The sequence below is a fragment of the Netta rufina genome, assembly GCF_964035555.1.
Source record: "Netta rufina genome assembly, chromosome: 2".
Taxonomy (NCBI): domain Eukaryota; kingdom Metazoa; phylum Chordata; class Aves; order Anseriformes; family Anatidae; genus Netta; species Netta rufina.
Window position 1 is genome coordinate 65,446,762 of NC_140124.1, and position 19,379 is coordinate 65,466,140.

At 40.9% G+C, this 19,379-nt stretch overlaps 1 protein-coding gene across 1 annotated transcript in view; it reads left to right on the plus strand.

Annotated features, from left to right (window-relative positions):
• The first annotated feature begins 3,006 nt into the window (after positions 1-3,006).
• The window catches only part of FBXL2 (F-box and leucine rich repeat protein 2), a 55,043-nt gene continuing 38,670 nt past the window's right edge, over positions 3,007-19,379 (plus strand). The window contains exons 1-2 of the mRNA XM_084282626.1: positions 3,007-3,128; positions 16,235-16,296. Of these exons, the coding sequence (XP_084138752.1) occupies positions 3,126-3,128; positions 16,235-16,296 (65 nt within the window). The 5' untranslated portion in view covers positions 3,007-3,125. The remainder of the gene's footprint in view (positions 3,129-16,234; positions 16,297-19,379) is intronic.

Genomic DNA, 19,379 nt, shown 5'->3' on the forward strand with positions numbered 1-19,379 from the left:
GGATCCTGCCTCTTTAACCAGTCTCGGGCCCTCTGTCAGCTTTCCGCAGAACCGCCACCGTGGATGCACAGGACCCCTGAAATCAGCGGGGCATGCCTTCCTGCTGCTGCAGCGGTGGGGCTCCCCAGTAGGTGACTGGATCCCGGACGAGCCCCCAAATTGTGAGAAACACTCCGTAGCCAATAACTTAGGCTCAGGCGAGGATCTCGTGAAGTAGTAATTTATTCGCGATTGCAATGGCGGGCGCCCCACAAGCAGGAGAGAGCGCATCTACTAGTTCCAAAACACAGTTTATATACCTTTTGATGGCAGGACCCTCCCCTGTTTCCCCACTGAGTGGGTAATCCAGATTCACAATCTATCTGATGCTTCACAAACAATGCATGGCCTTCAGTCGCCGGCCTGTTAAATTTCAAATTTCTTTTGCCATTTTTACTGCTTGAAGTGGTAATGTTTCTTCACTTATCTGACTTGACTTGACACCATGATTTTCACCTAATTGTCCTAAGGAGTCTGATTGTCTGCATTTTACAAGGTCGCCTGCTAAACTTTCTTATCACTGTAAGCATATCTCAGTACCACATTCCCTCCTTCTAAACAATGTAACTCTGCAAAAACAACATTTCTATTCCCATAGTTTGACTAGCATAAAGGGAGATGGGGGAGAGGGGGAAAAGAAGGAAAGGTAAAGTAAGGTCAAATAATTAGCTAGTTTCAAACCAAATTCCTTCAGCTAATAAGGGACAATTCCTGGAAAGATTTCTACAGAGATGAGCATAGTGGGCACAAGGCCACTGCAAAGAATACCAAGGCACTTCTAGACGCAATGGAGTCCAGCAATCAAAAGACCACTGCAGAGGAAACTACTGTATGGCAAGTTTCCTCCTGAACTCTAAATACTCTGTTACTGCAGTCTGGCAAAGTTGGGAAACAACATGCATGGAGAAACCCATAGTGGTTTCTAGTGAATTTGGGGAAAGCATAAGTGAAGAGGCAGGAATCTGGAAATAAAACTGAGTTTGCAACACTGGGCTACTCAGTCTTTGCAATGACCTGGAATCGGAAAGTCTCTTTTGAGCCATAGGACTTAATGCAGGACATAACAGCTCAGAGGCCTCAAAGCTGCTGTTTAGGAAGAGTAACGACTTCCAGAACTGGCCCCCTTTTCTGCAAGATCTTACTCATTTCTGCACACTAACCCACCCTTCTATAGTTGGCACTTGCTCGTTTTCAAATGGAGAAGAGAGACCACGTTGTATACACATCTCTGAAGTCTTTCCACAACTAATTGCTCATTTGTCAAAACTGAAAGCTGTCTAGAGGATTTTCTGAGTGAGCTTTTCTTGGATTGAATTTTCAAGTTGTGCCATGATACAGACAAGAAGGAAAAAAGCAGTCCAGAAAGTCAGTAGGTGAAGCATTATATCATCCTTAGCTGGCCTCCATCAAAAGATACAGATTTCAGCCTTCTACATCTTAAGCAAATACACAGGTGGCAAAGACACAGCTGCCTCCTCTTCCCTGAGGGATGAAACATGGAACTTTTTTTCTTACAGCCTTTTATACAGAAAATATTGGTTCAAATTTATTCTGTATTGTTCCATTCCTTCCCACGTTTTTTATCAAATAAGAACTGATATTGGTCCACAGAAAGTCCACTCCACATTTGCCTCTCATATTGCCTTAAACAGATCCCCAATGGGCTAATTATTCTGAACTCCTCTTCACTGAAAAAAAAAAAAAATATATTATCCTGCAATACCACTTATTTTTTGTAAAATATTATTTTTTTTTTCTTCAGGTTACTGCAACTCTGATTCCAAAATTGCTTTCTTTTCACTGCAGTGATAGGATAATCTATCCCCATCTTTATAACAGAGTGCAGAATTTCACACTGAACTAAAAAAATATAAGAAATTATGTGATAATCTTTTTTTTTTTTTTGAATGTGAACCAATGGAATTTAGAAACTGCTAGTCTAGGCCTTCTGCAATTCAGCTGTACATGCACGAATTGTTTATACATATTTCACATTTCTGAGGCTTTCTTCCCTCCTATACAAACCAGACCAAATGTATGCATGAACCAGGTCATTCTCCAAAATCTGGAGAGTGAGACAGTTGATTCAGAGAAGTGCCAACAAATGGTATGTGCATGTACTGGCTGTTTACCTGTGGGTTCTGAGAAAGCACTCTTTCATAAGAAACCATTTTTACTGTTAATCAAACCAGAAGATTTCATCTTTAAAGGAATTAATGCATTTCATTCCAAACAGCAAAATTGTGTTTTTCTACCATGGCCACTTCTGTTTCAACAGAACTGCATCAACATCAGACATTACCTGCTGGGAGAGGTTTTTCTCCTCAATTTTGCCCATCTCCTCGATTTTGTATGTGGTATTGTGACAGCGGAACAGATGTAACCTTTAAGTGTGCTATTAACAATATTAATTTGGCTCTGATAGTGGTTTTATGCAATGCTCATAGAGGCAACTGACAGCATGCATTACTTTAAAGCACTTGGCTGACAGATGAGACTTTGTGGATTCTACTGCAGTTATCACCCTCAGCTTTCCACACACGTGGCTGCAAGGTAAGCAAACACGCACCCAGGTCCCAGTTTACCACCTGGGACCAAACGTGTTTCCAGCAGCCATTTCACATCCCAACCAACAAACTGGAGGAGCAGGGGGCACCTGCAGACCTGGAGGAAAGCAGAGAGCGCGGACATGTCCAGCAGCGCTCCCAGACAGCTGCACCAACCCTCCCTCTCCTATTTTCTATGGGATTTCACCCCATGAGGCACCCTCTCTCCCCATCCACCGCAACGCCCGCCATCTCGCGCCCCCCCCTCCGCCCGCCACCTGGGCCTGTAGGGGGAGGGAGGAGCAAGCCACCGGGGCGGGGCGGCCCGGGCTCAGGGCGCAGGGGCGGTGGCAGTGGTAGTCACGTGGGGGGCTCCTACTGGCGGCGGCCCCGCCCCGCCCCAGGTCGGGGAGGCGGTGGCGGCGGCGGCGACGACGACGAGCCGGGAGGGAGGGGGTGCGCGCGCGCGGCCGTTGCACCTGGCGCCGTCCTCGGGGCTCAGCGTCGTCAGGACGACGGGGCCTCGCCGCCGCCGCCGCCATGGTGAGTCCGGGGGTGAGGGGGGTGGGCTGCCGCCGTGCCCTGAGGGAGAGGATGGCGGTTAGGGCTTCGAGGGGGGAGCGGGAGGGTTCCTGCGGCGGGTGTGGGGGCCAGACCTTAGGGAGGAAGAAGGGGGACCCTGAGGTACTGCCGCCTCTCTGCTGCCTCTGTGTAAAGGCTTGGTTGGGCTCCCTGCGCTTCCAGCCCAGGTATTTTGAACCTGAGCAAAACAGAAAACAGCCTTGATAGCTAATTAGAGGTGGAATCAAAAGGGTGGGCGTGCTACTGTGTCATACTGTGTTTTTGGGGTGGAGGGATTTGCCAGGCAGAGGTTTGGGAAATTGCTACTGCTGCTACAAGGGTGAGTAAACAGCAGCGTGGCTGCGGGTGGGGTGGTGTTGGTGAGGTGGTTACGGTGCAACTTAGTGATGTGCCCTACTTTTCACTGTTATGCCACCGCACGTCTTGGTGGAGCTTCTGGGATGGGGAGTATCTGAGAAGTAAACCAAGTAGAAATGAATTTATCTCCTGGGCTAACGTTAGGGAAAATGGCAGACTGAAAAACAACAAACTAAATGGCTTTTATGGAGTATATCACAAACATAAGTGAATATTTTCCATTTACTCAGAGGAAGATGAAGAAGGAATTGATTTCACGCACTTAACATGCAGTGTTTAATATATGAAGTGTCAGCGTTTCTACAAATCTGAAATGTTGTTGGCTTATTGCTCACTTATTCTGACAGCAGACTGAAATATTTAGTGATCTTAGTTAAAATTAGAGAGAATGTGGGGTTAGCAGATGTGGAAAGTTGAAACGAAAAGTCAAATTTTCACTGAAGCATAGCAACTATTTTTAGGTTAGTGTAGAAAAGTAGTACTAATCTTGGCACGGTGACAATATTGATCTGAATGCCAGCAGAAGGCTATACATCAACAGTACTTCAACTGTTTTGTCAATTAGGAGTCAGAATAACAGCATCAGTTTCATATAAATTATCAACTTGCCTGATAGTCCTAGTAGTATTTTTTCCCGAATCAGACATGCACTTAAAAGGGATATGCTAAGTATGACAAAACCATATGAAACTGTGTAATCGAAGAGTTTTCTCTCCTGGTTCAGACAGCAGCCCGGAGCTAATTTAGACAATAGGCACAACATTCATTTGTATTCTTTCTAATAAACGTTTTGGGAAGGTGATCTGTATACTTCATAAATTTCTCCTTCTTCTTTCATTTATCATTTTAGCACAATACAAAAATGGTTACACTGTTATCTGGACATATGTGGACAAGGTATATTGAGTGACTTGATTGTGATAGGGTTGGAGTCCAGTGTTCTGTCAGCTTTTGCAAAACAGCTTTCCCACTTGAATTTTGTAACATGTGGTGGGATATTTTATTTGTTTGTAAAGCTTCTGTGAAGAAGCAAAGAATAACTTCTGAATGTTGCAGGTCAGACTTGTGTTCTTTAAAATGCAGTATGTCTGAATCCACTGTTACAAAAGATATATATCAGGCATTACAGGAATACAAAGGTGGACTTCAAATTCACAGCATAATGGTTTCTTCTCTGTCAAACCCATGTTTATTTTTCAGGATCAAGAAGTTACTTATATACTTCCTTAAAAGTTTAAACTAGTTATTCTTGAGCTTGAGCATTTTTTACTGATGGTTTGTTAAAGATAAAACTCTTCTCTCAGACTGATTTTTCCAAAAGTATGCCATGCTATAAATGTCTGAAAATCTGTGCATATAGTGTGTTACTGCAAGACTGCTTGGAACCAAATGGATTATTTCTGTGATGAGATGAACAGTCCCTGTGAATGATGTTGTGGTGAAAGCTGCTGTGGAATCAGTTTCAGTGTTTTTGATCAGTCACAGAGTTAGTTGAATGGTCAAAGGGAAGTACCTTTTTCAGGTGTTTTGAACTTAGAGTTCTGCAAATGCCATCTGAGTCTCTGGTGCTTAAGGAAGGACATGTTGTTTAACCTGCCCAAGAAAAGAAAGCCTGGCATCTGTAAGGTGCATCCTTTTGGCAGCCCCATTGCTGTCCCTTCAATACCCTTCAAATCTCTTTGAGTGATTCCATCTGGGTTATTATCTTTGCTTTGGAGAAACACTGCATTCATGCGAGATGAGGCCTGGAGCTGGAAACATGCCCCTTTCTGGGCCTGCATTCTTAAAACCACGAGCTGTTGCTGTACAGTCCACAAGAGCTTAATGGCAACAGACTGATACCAAACTTTAAAATGTTGGCTACGCTTCAAGGTATATTCTTTTTCTGTCAGTGTTTTCCTCTGCTCTTCTTCAGGCAGAAGGAAATAGGAAGCTCTGTTTTCATTGGGTTTGGTTACTTTTCAATTGGTTAACCAGTATATTCTGTAAATTTAAATCAAGGAGCTGAGACATCATCAAGTCTGCATAAATGTGAAACTCTACCAGTATGTCAAGTTTTTTTGTTCCTCAGACGCTAAAATTGAGGTCAGAGCTTCACTGAGCAAAGGCCTTTCTGGATCATTGCTTAATATTATGTAGTAGTTATTCAAATATTAAGGGCCAAAATGTCTGAGCATACAGGTAGTTCTGAACATGTCTATACCATACTTCCTAAACAAAAGTATTGAGGATATTTTATTTCCACAGAAATTCAAGGACTGTAAGCTTTGTTAAGTGAATGTCCAGCTTCTTTAAGTCTCAACCTTTTACCTTTCCTGGAGCAGTTTAAAAAAGTATTTTGGAAATGCTACTGTAATGCTATTTCCTTTGAAGTCAGACATAATTGCTGCATGTAATCATGAAGACATAATTTTGTCTCTTGTAACTGAAAGCTTTTGTTAATCATACAACACTTATATGGTGTGTGCAGTGGCAACACAGATCTTGTCATATTTGTTTTCTGGTTCATACTTGGGGAAGATTGTTCCAAAGAGCAAACCTCCACTAGGCAAAAATTTCACACTCAGTGGTAAGAAAAACATCGGTTCTGACATTGTTTGGAGTGCAGATCAAGCGCTGCTTTAAAACAGCTTTGGAGAAGCTTTAGCTTCGTTTCTGTAATGAACTATGTCTTCTAATATAATTCTGAAGAGCAGAGTTGTCTTTGGGGAAAGAAACCAGTATTCAAAATTTGTCTCTCAGGTGCTCAGAGGAAGGGATTCAGCTTCAACCATGCAATCAGGACTTAAGCCATAATTTCAGTTACAGTTTGAGCTAGCATAATAGGAAAAAATAATTGACCTTCTGTATATGGGTAGTGTGGTTGGAGAAAGGGCTGCATCAGTCCAACTTAGAATAGTGGAAATTCCTGGAGAAATGGACCTGCAGAAGAATTTCTAGGTTTGCACGTTAGGAGAGTTGGTACTGACATCAGTGTGTCTGCAGGCTAGTATGCTGGAGACTGGGAATGAAGCTAGTCATACGTGTAGCACTACAATTATATATTGACACAATGATTCAGAGCTGGAATTTTGGAAGGTGTACTCTTAAGGGCTCTGATGAATCTGTGATGTGGATTAAATTTGGATGGCTGAAACAGAATGGCTGTCCATAACCAAATACTGATGCATTCAAGCAAATGGATACCAGCTTTTCTTTGTGATTTTCCAAAAATATATCACAGTCTGAATGTCTAAATGTTTATTATAATATGAATCTGTGAAGGCTGTTTGGAACCAAATAGATTTTTGTCACGAGATGAATTTTAATGAGTAAACAGTCCCTGTGGATGATGTTGAGGAGAACGCTGCCTAAGAATTTATTTCAAGCTTTCTGTTTAAAATGTCAAAGTTATGTGAATGCACCAAGGGAAATTTCTTTCTTGAGTATTTTGAATTTAGGCTTTTGCAAACTGTATTTGAGCCTGTTTGATGCTTGAGAAGGGATTTGTTACGTTCTTGCTCAAGAAAAAAAAGGCACCAATTCTGAAGGATACAGAATGTGAAAGATGCATCCTCTAGCTTTCTGATGGGCTACAGTCAACAAGTGCTTGATCCATTCAACTTTAATTTTCTGCCATAGGTCTGTTGCTCTTGAAACCAGTGGAGTAGACGGTACGGGTTTCCCTGTGTTCCACTTGGACAATCAAATCTACAGATTACTTCAGTTGAAGGCTTTATTCTATTTTTTAAGCAATAATCTATAAATGCTTCATTGTATGCTGTTTTTGTTTGGAAGATCATAACCTTAAAAGAGAAGTTATGGACAAATATATGGACAAATGAACAAAAGGAAATATGTAGTCATTAAAACTTTTTTTGTGTGTGTGTGGGCAACCAATAACAAAAAAACACCTAAAAGAAAGTTTACTAATCAGTATATGTCTAAGAGGTAGAACTATGCTTTAGCAGATGAGGATAAAACCTTATCAGGCCCATTTTTTCAGCTGTCTCTTTATATATACTTGAAGAATGTTTAGACATGCAATTAACAACTTTTCCCAAATTTGTTGCTGTGTAAGCACTTTTCTTTCCCTGAGCTGAACTGCTCTCTGGTGACTTTGTAGGAGAGAAGGTGAGTCTCGCTTACAAGGATGGACAGCTCAGCTAATAAGTTTCACTAACTTGTTGGGCCTTAATAACCTGGCTGCCTGCAGTTGAAAAGCCATACTCTGAAGAAAGCTTGATCGGTGTTTTCCAAGTACAGCTGGCAGAAAGTGTCTGCACTTCTGAAAGCTAAAGGGGAAAGGGTGCTGTCAGCTACTTGGCCAACTGCGAATGGGTGGATGGGGCAACCCCAGGCACCCCCAGGTCTGCTTGAAGGGGCAGCTGAGCTGGAGTGGCTGAAGGTGCCACGGTAGAGCTGCATGGCTGCAGAGGTGAGCACTAATGTTTGTGAGTGACCTTCATCTGTCGCCAAGTGAGAGTGCGGCCTTGCAGAGCCAGACTGATGCCTTCCAGTAAAATGTGAATGATGTGCTCTGAATACCAGCGCTGGCAAAACAAGAAAGATGGCTTTTCTGGAAGCAAACCAAACAGCAAAATGGGCAGTGTGGCCAGCTGCCTGGCAGGTTTTATCTCGGACAGAGCTCGCTGTGGGGAGACTTTAAAGACAGTATGGCCTTTATGGGCAGCCCTAGGTCAGTGAGGCATTTTGGAAAGGTGGAGAGATATTCCTGGGTGTGTTTGATCTTTTCTGAAGGTGAGCTGTGATGGTTTATAATACCAACACAAGAGCAAAAGTCTTTAATGTGAGGTATCAGTGGCTTTTGATTCATCAGTTTGTCACAGTGCTGGAAGAGGAAAGATGCAGTAGATATCTGGCAGTGCTGAGGGAGCTGAAAGCCTGCTGAAGGCAGCTTGCTGGGCTCAGGTTCCAGGGGAAAAGGTGGTTAGCTGCCACGACAGAGCAGCATGGCTGGGATTTCCAAGTGCACAGAGCCAAAGCCTGAGGCAGAGCATAGGAGCAAGAGCCTGGGTGGCAGACAGCATCTGCATGTTCATATAAAATACTGCCAGTTTGTTGCCACTGTAGATGTGCATGGTCTGAGATGGCATCACCTTTTGAGATTCAATTTTGTTGTGTTTGATATCCTTTGTTTCAGTCCCGTTAGCAGTGCACATCCATTCTCCTGCTTTTGTTGCCTAGATACAGTTACGTTTTGCTGCTTGCTCAGTGTTAAATGAGTCTGCTCATCTGCCATTTCCAGTGCATTAATTGCATGTTTCTAGAGGAAGCACCAGTTAGCAGCAATTCCCTAACCATTGAAAAACATTTTGTAGTATAACATGAGGTAATCCTTAATCGTTAGTCAAGGAAGATTTTTGCTTTTCTATTTCATCCTCTATTTTTCTCCTGTAGTTAATGGCATGCTAAAAGTTCTCCATTTGATGACTTCAGTTCTGCTACCCAGAGCAGTTTGAGCACTCTGATCTGCTGGCTTTTCTTCTGTTGTAGCAAGAGGCAATTTCAGCTGCATGGTAAAGGTGAAATGGCTCAGGCAATAGTTGGGCGTTCCCATGGAGGAGCAGAGATGTGCAGCGAGTTGGTGGGTTTTGTGTTGGGTAGCACAAATCTGCACATCAGGGACCTGAGTAAAACCTCAGTTTTAATTTTGACAAGATTTTCCTTTAAAGCATCTTGTTCTTATGATGCCTATTACTGCATAACTAATACTAAATAAATCCTGTTCTTGCCAGTAGAAACCTGAAAGATTCTATGCTTTTTACATATGGCAATACTTACAGCTTAGCTAGGATGTCTGCTGTGTCAACAGCAGGAGAAGGGAAATGAATGGATTTAATTCTAAACTGCTGTCTCCTTTGGTGACAGTGACCCACCCTTTGGTTTTGTTACTGACTTGGTAAATAACTCAACCCTGCTGACAGTTTGTCTTCTCTTTTCGCTGGTGTCGTTTGGGGTCTCAAGATTTCCTCTCTGTCAAACCCACGTTTACTAAAAAATGCTTACTTCAGCACTCTAATGAGCAAAGTTATTAAAAAACATAATCTCAAAAATAACTTGATTTGAAAAGTTAGCAGGTTGAATGTCCTCATCTACTCTGATATCACTGGAAATGAGATCCATAAGTATCTCTGGAATTGAGCCATTATAGCTGAGTTGCTAACAAAGTGGTTACACATGTTAAGAAAATGGTCCTGTTCAATAGAGGACTAAATGATGACTGAAATCGCATCATCTAAAAAAAGTGACTATCAACAAAATGAGTAGTATAACCTTATTTTGATGCTGAACATAATAATAAAATAGAATTTCTAAATGGCTTAGATGAGCATGATAAATCGGGATGAATATTTGTTTCTTCACAGAGGAAAATTAACTTCTTTGAGCATGCTGCAGTTCCTTGTCAATTTGTGTACAAAAACATGTGTGCACAACTCCATCAAAAAATGTGTCTTCACTAATTCTGTTATAAACAGGAGAGTTAACTGTTAGACCAGAAGAGAATAATATGGTGACAACCTAGCTGTGATGTATCAGAAAGTTATGTTCTAGGACTAAAGGTAGTCATTATATTTAATAATGTGGAAGAGGAAGCAAAAAGATGAGACACAATGTGTATATGTATATACTACATTTTATAAAATGAAAAAAGCGATAGTTATGTAAGAAGTTTAGTGAAAGTAAATATCAGGTAATATTTTAAGGAAATCTTCAGCCTTTAGCTTACTGTAACCAGTCTTAGAAAAGTGAAGTGAAGATACTAAAGCAAGAGGTCAGTTAAGGAATGTGAGAAATGGCCCAGAATTGAACTAATAACCAACTAGCTGTGGAAAACAGGCTTTGGTAGAGCACCGTTAGTTTTCCCTTGCATGTTTTGTTCTGTTTGTTTCCCGAACTCCTGTCAGAATATAGACATTTCCTGTATCTCTTATGCTTACAGGAAATCCAGAGCTGGTTTCAGAGTAATATTCTGTTACATATGTTCAATGTCACCTCTCTTTTTTCATTCTGAACTGATTTTTCTGTTGTATTTCATGTTTTTGTACAATTTGAAACATGCTTTTCTGTGGTTTTATGTACCCTGTCATTAACACAGGCAAACTTGCTATCAAATGTGAAAGCAAAGAAAGAAGAAATATTATTTCTGCATCCACAGTTATTTTGTAACACTGGACAGGTATTTTGAGGGCGTGTTGTTGTCAGCACTGTCTGACTAAAGAAGAGGAAGTCATATTTTTCAAGGTTATTCGAATATTTTCACAACAGTTGATGAACACTTCCTTGACTGGCTTTATTTTTTATTTTTTTAAAATAGAAAATTAGCAAGTCAAGATACAAAAATCAAGCAAAAAAATAGCACAGTCCTATTACTTCAAATAGGTGATAGATATATGTACCCAGGGTAATTACTTCATTAGTGAATTCTGTGATTAATGGCAGTTTCAGATAATCAGGAAATCCTGAAAAAAGGAATAGATTGTCCAATATATTAACCTTCTCTTTTTGACACCAGTTGCACACAATCAGCCCCCTTATGTTCTGTCTAGAAGACGACAACCTCCGTTATGCCATGTCTGCTGTAGATTTGGCAAAAAAATGAAACTGAAGAGCCTTAAAGGGTTCCCTCTCTTCCGAGGTTCAAATGCAGGATCATTCTAGAGGCTGATCCACTTTTTCAGAGTAAAAAAGTAAAGGTTTTTTCATTTATTTAAATGTTCCATAAGAATATTTTGATATGATAACTATAGCTAGTGTATACACCAGCACATATAACTGAGAGAATCACAGAATGGCTTGGGTTGGAAAGCACTCTAAAGATCATCCAGTTCCAACCCCCTGCCATGGGCAGAGATACCTCCCAGATTGATCGGGGCCTCCTCCAATCTGGTCTGGAACACTTCCAGGGATGGGACATCCACAGCTTCTCTGGGCAACCTATGCCAGTGCCTCACTACCCTTGGAGTGAAGAATTTATTCCTAACATCTTATTTAAGTCTCCCCTCTTCTAGTTTAAAATGAGAACTAAAACCTTTCTATCACTATCTGCCTGAGTAAAAAGTCGCTCTCCATCTTTTTTATAAGCTCCCTGTAAGTACTACTGAGAAGCCACTATAAAGCCTTCCTTGAGTCTTCTCCAGGCTGAACAACCCCAGCTCTCTCAGCCTCTTTTCGTAGCAGAGGAGCTCCAGGCCTCTGAGCAACTTTGTGGCCCTCCTCTGGACCCACTCTAACAGCCCCACATCCTTCATGTGCTGGGGGCCCCAGACCTGGATGCAGCGCTCCAGGTGGAGCCTCACAAGGGCGGAGCAGAGGGGCACAATCACTTCCTTCCATATGCTGGCCACCCCTCTGTCAACGCAGCCCAGGATGGCCTTCTGGGCTGTAAGCACTCACTTCCAGGTCATGTCTAGCTTTTCATCTTCCAGAACCCCCAAGTCCTTCTCTGCAAGGTTTCTCTCAATGAGTCCTCATGTCTCTGTCCTCATGTCTGGCATTGCCCCAGCCCAGGTGCAGCACCTCGAATCTGGAATAGTTGAACCTTAGGTTCACATGGGCCTGCTTTTCTAGCTTGTCCAGCTCCCTTTGGATGGAATCCCTTCTTTTTGGGGTATTAACTGCACCACTCAGCTTGGTGTCACCTGCAGACTTGTTGAGGGTACACTTGATCCCACTGTCCATGTCACTAAAAAAACAGCTTTGAATCTGTTTCTTGCCTCATCTGCAGCTTGTTTTGTAGGTATGGTACTTTGTATGGAGGGCAAGTCGCATGCTTCTCATAAGCAGTAGTAAAAGCTGCTTTTTCTTCAGTTTAACCTGGATTTCTAAACGCGAGCATACGGGTCATGTCTACTGTCATTTATTTACCACAGTCTGCAAGTCTAGGTTTGATTTAAATTCTAAAGATACCTTTCATAAACAGAGGTAAGTCTTTTTCCCATAAGAGCTGCCAGAAGTATAGATTGGTTGTAGGTTTAGATTTTCACCCTGGCCACAAGAGCAAAATACTTACTAGTCCCAAAAATCTGTGCTATGTTACATAGTGCTTTAGCTTTTTAATGCAGGAGTTAAGTAGCTGGAAATACCAGTAGTCTTGAGCACACATTTTATCTGTTTGTATTAAATAGTATTGTATTAAATACCTCATGTCTTATGAATTTAACTGCTGTGTCATCTTCATATAGTGAGCATATGTCCATGTTATTGTACATATGGGAGTCTACAGAATAAATAAAAGTAGTATAATAATAGATTTTGCACTGGCAAAGCTATGGCGTACTTCACAGAATCACAGAATTTCTAGGTTGGAAGAGACCTCAAGATCATCGAGTCCAACCTCTGACCTAACACTAACAGTCCTCCACTAAACCATATCCCTAAGCTCTACATCTAAACGTCTTTTAAAGACTTCCAGGGATGGTGACTCCACCACTTCCCTGGGCAGCCTGTTCCAATGCCTAACAACCCTTTCAGTAAAGAAGTTCTTACTAATATCCAACCTAAACCTCCCCTGGTGCAACTTTAGCCTGTTCCCCCTCGTCCTGTCACCAGGCACGTGGGAGAATAGACCAACCCCCACCTCACTACAGCCTCCCTTGAGGTACCTATAGAGAGCGATAAGGTCGCCCCTGAGCCTCCTCTTCTCCAGGCTGAACAAGCCCAGCTCCCTCAGCCGCTCCTCGTAGGACTTGTTCTCCAGGCCCCTCACCAGCTTCGTCGCCCTTCTCTGCACCCGCTCAAGCACCTCGATGTCCTTCTTGTAGCGAGGGGCCCAAAACTGAACACAGTACTTGAGGTGCGGCCTCACCAGAGCCGAGTACGGGGGGACAATCACTTTCTTAGTCCTGCTGGCCACACTGCTTCTTGTATAAGCCAGGCTGCTGTTGGCCTTCTTGGCCACCTGAGCACACTGCTGGCTCATATTCAGCCGACTATCAACCAATACTCCCAGGTCCTTCTCTGCCAGGCAGCTTTCCAACCACTCATCTCCCAGCCCGTAGCGGTGCTTGGGGTTGTTGGGCCCCAGGTGCAGGACCCGGCACTTGGCCTTGTTGAACTTCATGCAGTTGGCCTCAGCCCATTGGTGCAGCCTATCCAGATCCTCCTGCAGAGCTTTCCTACCCTCAAGCAGATCGACACACGCACCTAACTTGGTGTCATCTGCAAACTTACTGAGGGTGCACTCGATCCGCTCATCTAGATTACTGATCAAGATATTAAAGAGAACTGGCCCTAGTACTGAGCCCTGGGGGACGCCACTAGTATCTGACCTCAAACTGGATTTAACTCCATTCACCATGACTCTTTGGACCTGGCTACCCAGCCAGTTTCTAACTCAATGAAGCGTACTCCAGTCCAAGCCAAAAGCAGCCAGTTTCTTGAGGAGAATGTTGTGGGAAATGGTGTCAAAAGCCTTACTGAAGTCAAGGTAGCCTTGACTTCAATACCATCCACAAGACCAATACCATCCACAGCCTTTCCCTCATCCACTAAGCACGTCACTTTGTCATAAAAGGAGATCAGGTTTATCAAGTAGGACCTGCCTTTCATAAACCCATGCTGACTGGGCCTGATCGCCTGCTTGCCCTGTAAGTGCCACGTGATGACACTCAAGATAATCTGCTCCATGAGCTTCCCTGGCACTGAGGTCAAACTGACAGGCCTGTAGTTCCCCAGGTCTGCCTTCCGGCCCTTCTTGTAGATGGGCGTCATGTTTGCTAGCCGCCAGTTGACTGGGACCTCCCCCGATAGCCAGGACTGCTGATAAATGATGATAAGCAGCTTGGCCAGCTCCTCTGCCAGTTCTCTCAGTATCCTCGGGTGTGTCGCATCTGGCCCCATCGACTTGTGCACATCCAAGTGCCGTAGCAGGTCACCAACCATTTCCTCGTGGATAGTGAGGGCCACATTCTGCTCCCCATCCCCTTCCACCAGCTCAGGGTACTGGGTATCCAGAGAACAACTGGTCTTGCTTCTAAAGACTGAGGCAAAGAAGGCATTAAGCACCTCCGCCTTTTCCTCATCTTTTGTAACAAGGTTTCCCCCCGCATCCAGTAAAGGCTGGAGATTCTCCTTAGTCCTCCATTTTGCATTGATGTATTTGTAAAAAGATTTTTTATTGTCTTTAACGGCAAAAGCTAGTAACAGTCTGCAAATTAGCTTTTTATAGTTTTTTTTATGCATATCAATGGAAAGTATGTTCTAGATGGATATTAAAACTTCTGAGGAAGCTTCTGCAACTGCAGAATGATTATGTTGAATGATTAAGGATTTTTAGTGGTCTGTGATACTAAATGTTCAGATATTGGACCAGAATTAATGAGATGTAAGTTCTCCTGTCTGTTTTACCACAGACTGCTTATGGAGGTAACTTCTGTTTTTGTGGCTTATATTTGTCTGTAATGCACAAGAATATCACCCTCACCTCCAACAACTTGGTGATCTTAAGCTCTGTGAGGATGGCATGCCTCCTTTTTCTGAATGAGTGCTCCAATAAGATCATGAAGGCTGAAAATAGGAGTAATGACTATTGGTGTAAAGTAAAACCAGTGCTAACCTGTACCTGTGTTCAGCCACATGGAACTGCTTAAAACCAAGCACGTATCTTTTCTTTTCAGGGGGAAGTAGAGTTGTCCTATTGAAGCACATATGCATATATGCTGTAAACTTTGAAACTCTACAGCCATTGGTCTGTTAATAATTGTGTTGCTCCAGTTGCAGGAAAAGGAAGCCTGATTAATCTTGCTGGTCCTGTTGAAAGTTTACGGTTTTACTGTTCGTAGATGTGTATACTGTTTGTTGCCCAGAGGTCGGAGGTGCAAAAAGTGGCTTGTGCTGCAACACAAAACTGAGAAACGGTGGTGTGCAGTTAGACCTGACATCAGCCTAGAACATACTGGGAGAGAAAAAAAGGTTCTTATGGCAGCTAGAAGGGAATTCCAGTTTTCTAATCTTACAGTATTTGGGGGGAGATATTTTAGAATTCCCAGGCATGTACTTTTTGCTGACTTCCCTTTTTTTATGGACAGAGTTATGCTTGCATTTGGCTTTTTCGATGTACCTTTTTCAGAATACCTGTTATTGAGCTTTCCTTTTTTTAACCAAGGAGCACATCTGATAGTTACCAAGTATGTGATATGTGTTGATGGAATTGAATCTCTTGTTGGGAGATATGTTGGTAATAAGATGGCCTAGGTGAGACACATTTCCTGTTTTTCTTGTAGCATTTCTTGAGGTGCTTCTCTTGCTTTCAGACCACTGCCATATGTGGCAGTAAATTCTTCAAATCATTAGATTATTGCAGTTTCATGTACCTGGGCCATGGAATTTACAATGTACACTGTAATAGGACATTTTTAGAACTGTGCAACCAGTGCATATTTGTATGTGTCTTGCTGTTGCTAGAACTTTTACTGCTACCAAGAATACTTCCTGGGGTGTGTTTCTTAGTGTTTATTTAATGATTACAAAATGGTTCCACATGCTTTGTGTGGCTAAATCGCAGCACTAGGAAAGACTCAAGTGTATGAGTGGGTGTGGCTGCATTGTGCATATTAAAATGATTTATAGGGATACCAAATAGCATGTTGAAAACATGGTGCTAATGGTAATTTAAGAGTTAAACACCTAAGCAGAAGGTTAAAAGGGTCTCTAAAAGCTGTTTTTCTTTTGTTGGTCTTTTTAAATGATTTTTTTCCTTCTGTTTCCAGGTTTTCTCAAATAATGATGAAGGCCTTATTAACAAAAAATTACCCAAAGAACTTCTGTTAAGGTAATTCGCGATAACGTGTTAAGGAATAAAAATCTGAGGATAATGCATTGCTTATGTGGCTTATAGACTACAAATTAATTCTTAAACTATTAAGATTACTATTAATTCTTAAATATCTTGAAATAAATAGTAACATGACTGTTTTAAATCTTTGAATTCTTTAACCTGTTTTGTTTTGATTGGTCTTGATTTGTTTTAGTGTTCAAATTACACTATACTGTAGATAATATAGTTTAGTAGTGATCTTTTTCGTGCATAAAGAAAAAGTGAAATAAAATGTCCAAATAGCTGTAGTATATGTAGTTAACTCTTTTCCACATTGCAAAATGTTTTATCTGTCTGTAGAGTGTAAGATCCATCTCTTATGTAATTCCCTACAATAAATACTCAAATTCTTTTTCTTATGAAATTTGTTATAACAAATATAAATACAACTTCAGAGCTTTCCAAAAATCACTGTGGCGAAAAGCACAGACCGTCACCTTTTACTGTTGGTCTGTGTTATATATGGTAGAACCAACAGGAAGTTTTTACTTACTGGAATCGTTCGGCATTTCATCAAACCTGTGTGAGTAGAACACCTTCACAGGAGTTAGTTACAACATCAGGATCAGTAAGTTTAGCCTATGTTTGAGACACTGGTGGAATTCTTCACATGCTTGTGTTGAAAGTTGATTTCAAGCAAAATGTCAATTCCAGAATGTGGAGGTACTGCTCAATTGGATGTAACCGCTTCATAGGGGAAACTGAATCGGCCCAGTGACTTCTTCTCCAGCTGCCTATAGTTTTCATTGCAGTCCACTCTTTGTGTGAAAAGAAATGTCCATGTATAATTGTGCAATTATAATTTTTAGTGATGGTGTTAATAAAATTGAGCTAATGATTTGTTCTTGATACTCTAAAGAGTTGCTTTGGTTATCTTATATGTCACTGCTTCCTGTCTGAAACAATGGTAGTTTGCTATCTTGTGTATTAAGAAAGTGTTCTTAAAATGTTATTACTTTTTAGTGTCTGTACTGTAACAATGTTCTCTTGGTGGTACTAAAGAAACAGTCTTGTTAAAAGGAATTGCATTTTTAAAAGATTTTCATTTTTGTTTAGATATACTCATTCCATGTTGTGGTGATGATGTAAATTAGGCTTGTAGAACTATTTAGAAAATGTGATTAAATGAAAAAGCATCACTGAATGATGCCCTGAATACAAATTCTAATAACTTGGCTTTGTTTCATTGTATATAAAGGTCAACATGAGACATTTTCCAGATTCTAAGGGAATATGGAATATTCTGCAGGGAATGTTCTACCCACTGACCACTAACCTATTGATTCTGTCCTGAATTTGAGTTAAATCACTGGAAAGTTTTAAAGCCCATTACCACTTAACAGTAATTGGAAAATTTTCTAGCAAAAGCTGATTGATCAGAAAATTTCAATTTGTTTTATCCTCAGTGTTTATTTGAGGTTAGGTATGCTACCTTGAAGACTGAAGGTACAATGACTATTCATGTATAATTGGGCAAATGATGTTAAATAAAAATGGTACTTGTAGTGTGATACTACTTATCAATTGTTGCTAAAGCACATAAGAATTTAATAATAATAAATCTGTTAAATCTTGTTCCTAATATTTTTGTTTCTGTTTCCCATTGGCTGAAAATGAAAATATCTAATCACTTCCCAGAAGCTTTATCTGCTCCATGACGTGTGCCTGTGATTTGTTCTAATTGCCTGTTTGGTTCATTTTCTAATAACTTCTTTGGAGTTAAGGACCACTGGAAATGGGTATATGACTGCAGACGAGAGTCTGGTTTTGATATTATGCTGTTATCAATCTCTTTTTTTTTTGTTTTGTTTCCTATCAGTGTTAGTCTCCATGCTTCTGGTTAATGAATGTATTGTCCATATTTTTATATAGAGGAGCTTTCTATATTGGGAAATTAACATGAGCTTGGAGTATTGCAGCTGCTCTGCACTAATTCCTTGCTTAGACATATTTCAGACATGTCAAATCACAGAACTTACTTTGCTTAATAAAAGCTACGTGCACAAGACATGATTAGACTTCCCTTTACAGAAACCATAGATTTGTGTTTACATCCTGAAATTAAAGGAAATGTGTTTTACTTTCATAATCAACTCCTATACAATCGAATAGATTAATAATCTGTATGAATACAGTTGATGTATCAATTTGGTTGTTTGTGATTCTAAATAGCTATATTGTAATTGGTTGAAGTCCTCTATTGTAGTGTGCCAGAAAGGCAAAATGTGGTCTAAAATCAAAGTAAGTGATTGCATGTGCATTATAAAATTGAAATGTTTTCCTGAGATTATTAAATATTAAACAGCAGTCTTTGCTACTCAAGGTGAAATGTTGCAGTATTTAATTATACAAATGAAGTGGGGAAAATGAGGCATGTTTCAAACGACATTTCTTTTTGTCTTCAATATACACGTACTGTTTGTCTGCTTATGAAATTGTTACCAACTAAGATCTGTTCCAGATGCAAGTTCATATTTTTCAGTTCTTTGACTTAAGACTTGGTTATTCTGTATGCGTTTTCTGAATTCTTTGTATGAGGTGATTGCTGAACATGTGAAAACTATTGTTGTTGTTGAGTAAACTTGGCCTTTTGTAACCAGAGGAGGTAGCTGCCATCCTCTACTTGTTGTTTAAATGTTTTGTGTTTTTTTTTGATAAACAAACACAAGTATAAGCTTAGAAGTTTGGGGCAGAGATGTTTCAAATGGAATTCCTTTTAAAACTGAGTGAGAGTCTGTAAGAACACAAGCAGAAAATTCTATGAGTGCATTTGTACACTGTTAATGCAGAAGGAGCGATTTGGGAATGGAAGTAGTGTTTTTTTTTTTTTTTTTTTTTTTTTTTTTTTTTTGCCAAGGTGCTTAGTAAAATTTGGGAATTATGAAAAGGAAATTATTTGTTTAATGTTTCTTCTGGAAGAATTGGGACTTTCTTACAAATGGACTGCTTCAGCATTACCTACTTCAAGGATGGATGTGTCCTGGTTTCAGTTAGAACAGTTATCTCTTAGTAAAAACACACTTGTGACAAAAGATTTG